This window comes from Dreissena polymorpha, chromosome 3 (assembly GCF_020536995.1).
Source record: "Dreissena polymorpha isolate Duluth1 chromosome 3, UMN_Dpol_1.0, whole genome shotgun sequence".
Classification (NCBI taxonomy): domain Eukaryota; kingdom Metazoa; phylum Mollusca; class Bivalvia; order Myida; family Dreissenidae; genus Dreissena; species Dreissena polymorpha.
The window spans coordinates 148,508,802-148,514,748 of NC_068357.1; the positions used below are offsets into that span (position 1 = coordinate 148,508,802).

At 44.6% G+C, this 5,947-nt stretch overlaps 1 protein-coding gene across 1 annotated transcript; it reads right to left on the reverse strand.

The window, feature by feature from the left end:
* Nucleotides 1-1,025: 1,025 nt before the first annotated feature.
* On the reverse strand, nt 1,026-5,338 carry LOC127872678 (uncharacterized). Its single transcript, XM_052416007.1, has 4 exons — nt 5,072-5,338; nt 3,669-4,222; nt 3,232-3,298; nt 1,026-3,134 (listed from the first exon to the last, which is right to left on the reverse strand). Exons 1-4 carry the CDS (start codon nt 5,336-5,338, stop codon nt 1,026-1,028), a joined length of 2,997 nt encoding a protein of 998 aa, XP_052271967.1.
* Between the last annotated feature and the right edge of the window lie 609 nt (nt 5,339-5,947).

Here is a 5,947-nt window from a genome sequence, read left to right on the forward strand (position 1 = left end):
TATTTGCTTTGTGTTTGACGTTCTGTGAAAATGGTGCTTATTGTATAACAGAAGAACAGAACAGAACATTTTATTTAAGACTTGTACAAGTACATCGTTTTCAATACATATACATATATAATACATACAACAACATGACATAGCATTAAGTTAACGGGTTATACAAAATTATTAGTTAAACAATACATAATCGAGACTTTATTCGGAGATGAACTGTGATTCAGTTATTAACAAAATGTTGTGTGTTTCTGTAGTTAAAAGCGTCCTTAACAAACTTGCAAAGATTATATATAGGTCGAACTTGTGATCTTCCCCATCTGTGTTTACACGGGCTTTGGACCGTTCCCTGGGAACAAAACGTTCGATTGTTCACAGGAAGCCACATTAGGAGTGACACATCGCCAGCTCCCCACCCTCGAACCGAAAAAAGACTGCTTTCGATCCGGGGGTGTCATCTACCTACCTACCCTCTACCATACCCCATAACCTACCCCATAACCTACCTACCTACCTACCGTATTTACCTACCCTACATACACTACCTACACTACCTAACATTTTATTTAAGACTTGTACAAGTACATCGTTTTCAAAATTTAAATACAGAAGGTTTAACATAGTAATATTGTTTAATATATTTCTTTCTTATTACAGTAAAACACTTGCATACAATAACAAAATGGTACTCGTCCTCAATATCGCTATATAACATATTTGTTTAAATTTAAAACAGCAACAACAAATATAAAATAAAACATTAACAGTTTTACCGTATTTACCTACCCTACCTAACAACCCGAACATTAAACCAAAAAAACGGATCGGGTTTGTCATCTTACTACCTACCTACTTACGATACTTACCAACCTACCATATATACCGCAAATACCGACCTACCCTACCTACGTGCCTACCCTACCTACAACATCTATATACTATACCTACCATCTGTTCGTAGTCACAGATGGGTCCTTAACCCGGCCTACCCTACCTACCCTATCACTTACCTATTCGGGGCAAGATCTTTACTTTTTAAGCCAACCTATATCTTCCCCATCTTCTCCTCTTCGGACCCCATAGTCGAAGAGGAGCTCCTCGCCTGCTTTTATGTCGCGAATCGCCGTCAGCAGGACCACGGTTGTACCGTCTAAGTCAACGGCCTTCGGCTTTACGTTCCACATCTTGGCCGAATGGTTCATGTGCCGCCCGTAAGTCCCCATGAATTGCGCCCTGGAATGACAAGAACATTGATTAGAGGCGTCAATACATATCTTACCTTCCTTTAAAAACAGCATGTAGTTGGTGGCCTGGGGGTCCGTGCTCCTCATTCGTTGCTCTCCCTCCTCCGACGAAATCGTCTGGCCGTGGTAATCGCACACCACCTGTCCTTTGGGGATTGACGAGTTGGCAAACACACCTCTCCCTTTGTTGGCACTGCTGCGTAGACAAACGTAAGGCCAGCTCTGTTTGTTGATGAGGGCCCTCATATCATCGCTATCCGGATTCAGGGACGAGCTCTGGTAGGTCTTTTGCAGGGACCGGAACTTGGACAACAGTTGGCTCTCCTTGATTTTGACGCCACACTTGTTCCTCGACAAGTCTGCGGCCGTCAACGTAGGTGCAAGCAGGTCCTTGTACGGCACATTCTGTCTTTTCTTCTCGTTCTTCAAAAGACGAATGGCCATGTTTTCCGCCAGAGCGTTGTCCCGCATGGTCCGGAGGGAGCGCTGTATGGTTGCCGCATCGTCTGGGCTCATCTTACGTCCAGCAGCCTTCTCCATGTCTATCAATTGGGTAGGGGTGGGAATGGTCACGTCGGCGATATCCCCGGCCACTTTCTCCTTCAGTTGGTCCATGATGCGTTCCACCTTGATGTCCTTCGGCGTCTTCGGGGATTTCGGCAAGACGGCTTTCGGTGGCGTGGCCGTGGACGGTGGTACCTCCTGCTCAGCGACAGGCGTCACATCGACTGATGTTGTCGCCACCGATCGAGGTACGCTATGGGCAACCGCTGCGTCCACGGTTACTGACACGCGGTTGCCTTTGCCGCCCACGCCCAGATCCGCCTCGATCGCCCGAAAAGCACGCAGAGCGTCAACCGTCGTCTTCGCAAACCCGTGCTTGTAGTGGCTCTTTGCTACCTCCGCCGAATGGCACAGGTGGTCGGCGACTAACTTCCTCTCGGCCTCAGGTCTTCGTTCAACCCACGTCTCCCACGCGCACCGAGCCGTTGATGAGGTGATTTTGGGAACCCCATACTGCTTCTGTAGCTTCTCGATCCCGTCGCTGACCTTCTTGTAATGGCGCCCGTCGTGCTGCGTGAAGAAATACGGGTGTGTCGCATTCTTCAGACGGAAGATGATGGTGCGCACGTACCTGAAATATAAATAAAAAATTTCAGTCCAGTATGAATCAAGGGCAATGCGGCAGTCCTGCGTGACGTTCGTCTTATGATTGGCCACATGAACTACAATGTGTGGGATGCCATCGTCAGACAATGTCCGCTCGACATTATACGCCGCCTGAAACTCACTGCCATGCATATTTTCGGCTGCGCCGACACGTATACCCTGGCCCAGACACAGATAGGCCGTGATATACCGGTTTATGAAGGATACCCTTGTCTTGGTTAGAATCAGTCCGGAGTCGTCCTTCTTCTTTCTCAGTTCATCCATCGCTCTATCGAAGTCGTCTTTGGCAACCGCTAGGACTCTCTTCACTTCGGCTGGTGTAGGTGGCATCGGCTTCGAGTTCATCTGTCTTTTGTGGAGTTCAAACACACCTGAATCTAGACCAGAACGCGAGTTAGCAATATGGATTTGAAGACAAGAAAGCCTGTTAAACTCAGCATGATCGTTGCTTACCAACAGTAGGTCCATGTCAATGTTCACGTACTTCATGAATTGCATGAAGTTCTTCGTGTAATTTAACACGGTTTTGATATTTACATCCATTTTGTCAAACCATGCAAGAAGCCTCTCGTAACCGAGCAACGACAGGTAAGTCGTTTTGAAATCTTGCGCTGTGATGCCCGAGAGCCCCATCATTTTCCACGTCATCCTCGTCACGTCGGCCAGGCTGTTGTTAATCGCTGCTTCGGACGTATGCGCTTTCCGTTGGTGCGAGCGGAAGTTCTGGAATGATAGACAAAATTGGGTCATATCTAAATGATAGCTATACAAGCGAGAACACGAGCATTTCATTCCGCGTATGACACCGATGTCTACCTACCCTAAATATAGGCTGGTCAATAAACGGCTTGGGAACATCGTAAAAGCCATTTTCCTTCAATCTTCTCCTGAAGATACATAATATATTTAATTATAAGATTATTCGTATACGCGGTAGTTTTTGTATTATTAGTAGTAATATTATAGTAATTAATATTATTTTTTAATACTATTAGTTTAATGCATTGTTGTAGTATTATTGGTAGTATTGTAAGTGTTATTACCATTATAAGAAGCTATGGTATTATTATGTTGAAGCATTTTAGTGTAAAGATTATTAATTTATAATACTAATATTATATTTATAAAGTAATAATGTCACTTCTTCTAATATAAATTTATAATAAGAATACATTATACCAATAATAAATATTAAATATATATATTCTAATAATGTCACTTCTTCTAATATAAATTTATAATAAGAATACATTATACCTGAGGTCTGCGGTCGGCAGTCGCCCGTTTGCTGATAGGACGCGATTGCCTCCACCGTTTGCGGAAGTCGAAGGCTGGCAGGTAGCGACATCTGTAGCGGCGTCACCGATAGGAGAAATTCCGGAGTCCGGCTCATCCTCAGAATCACTTGAAGAAAAGATTACCCGCCGTCTTGATTTGCTTCCAGACGGCGGTATAACCTCGGCATCAAGATCGCTTTCCGGGGACGACAGCGGGCGCTTCTTGGTGCGGGCGTCCTCCTCGTCGCTCTCCGGGGCCCGACTGACCGTGGCCGCTTTCTGTTTGCCGCCGCCAGCCTGCACTGCCTTCTTTGGTGGTGATAACTTTAATGGTGACCTTTGAGGCGCTGGTGGAGATCTAGTGAACAACGACTTTGACAGCGGCAGACGCTGCTGTTTTCCTGGCTGTTGTTCCCGCTCGACTTGCGGAAAGCGCCGTTTCACCAAGCGACACGCAGGCTCCACCGGGTGCGTCCATACACCAAACTCTGTGGGGATAATATCATGCCCCCAGTCCTCAAGGATGCCGTACACCTAATGTAGAAACATTTCCATATTAATTATATGAACAGTTGACACAGATTCAAGATATGAATAGAAGTACATCTAGGTAGATGAATTATGAGTGTCGTGAGAAAACCGGGCTTAATGCAGGTGCGTGAAGTGTCGTCCCAGATTAGCCTGTGCAGTCCGCACAGGCTTATCAGGTACGACACTTTACGCCTAAATTGCCTTTTTGCTAATAAGACACCTCATTTATTAGAAAAATATCATAAAAGCGGATGTGTCGTCCCTGATTAGCCTGTGCGGACTGCAAGGCTAATCTGGTACGACACTTTACACACGTGCATTATGCCCAGTTTTCTCACAACGCGACTCATATATTAAAATGTAACCCTAACCCTACGCCTAAATTGCCTTTTTGCTAATGCGAGTCTTCATTTAAACGAAACATGTCATAAAAGCGGAAAGTGTCGTCACTGATTAGCCTGTGCGGACTGCATAGGCTAATCTGGTACGACACTTTACACACATGCATTATGCCCAGTGCAGTAACAACATATGCGGAACGTCGTGAGAAAACCGGGCTTAATGCATGTGCGTGAAGTGTCGTCCGAGATTAGCCTGTGCAGTTTGCACAGGCTAATCTGAGACGACACTTTACGCCTAAATTGCCTTTTGCTAATCAGAGACCTCATTTATTAGAAAAATATCATAAAAGCGGAAAGTGTCGTCCCTGATTAGCCTGTGCGGACTGCACAGGCTAATCTGGACGACACTTTACACACATGCATTATGCCCAGTTCTCACAACGCGCATCATATATCAAAATGTTAAAAAATACATTATTTACAATAACGTTGTATAAACGTATTTACATACCTCGGATGCGGTGTACAACTTGTCCGATGAATAGCATCCTTCAGGGACCGCTTTGTTTGCCTCGAATGCGGTGTAGTTGTCCCTCAGCATCTTCTTGTTTTCTCTGATGAACTCTGCCCTCCCATCTAGCCCGACAGGGCATCGGATGCATGTCATCTGGTGACGCTCTAGCTTTGTCTTCGCGTCTTGCAGGCACCAATTGCAGCGATACAACATGCGATTGGGCTTTACGGCCGTCTTCAGATGTCCAAGAAACGCCTGTGCCATCTTGCTACTACTAGAACTACTTATGCTACTACTAATAATACTACCAATAAAACTACAACAACTAGGTAACTACTGTTACTAAAATAATGAGTATTACTACAAGAAGTATTCAATTTACTAAGTGTATGAATTGGTGTATTAACAAAAATACTACAAGAATCAATATACAAATATTATTATTATTATTTAAACTAGACAACTACGACACTCTAGTTATTAAAAAATATCAAGCTTTCGCTGATAGTTTCTCAAAATACTACTTATACTACTAAAACAAATTGTACCAAAATACTACTAATAATAATACTAATAAAATATCAAATGTTTCGCTGATAAAACGCAAAGATACCTGAGCTCGAATAGTTATTCGGATCAGTTGTGTCTCTCGACTGACGATACTGCATTTCGACCATGCTTATATACACGGTGAGCCGCTTTGAGTCGGCTTGGAGCTTTGATTGGCGCGGATTACTCAATCCGCTGTCGCCACGAGGTGACGATTGAGTCGGCTTGGAACCTTGATTGGCGCGAATAACTCCATCCGCTGTCGCCACGAGCTGACAATTGAGTCGGCTTGGGGCATTGATTGGCGCCGATTAATGCATCCGC

Excerpts from the sequence above, each read along its gene's own strand:
- LOC127872678 (XM_052416007.1), bottom strand. The coding sequence starts at position 5,338 with ATGGCACAGGCGTTTCTTGGACATCTGAAGACGGCCGTAAAGCCCAAT. Across the intron at positions 3,299-3,668 it reads CTGCCGACCGCAGACCTCAG|GAGAAGATTGAAGGAAAATG; the intron begins GTATAATGTATT and ends ATGTATCTTCAG. Across the intron at positions 3,135-3,231 it reads TTGACCAGCCTATATTTAGG|AACTTCCGCTCGCACCAACG; the intron begins GTAGGTAGACAT and ends CTATCATTCCAG.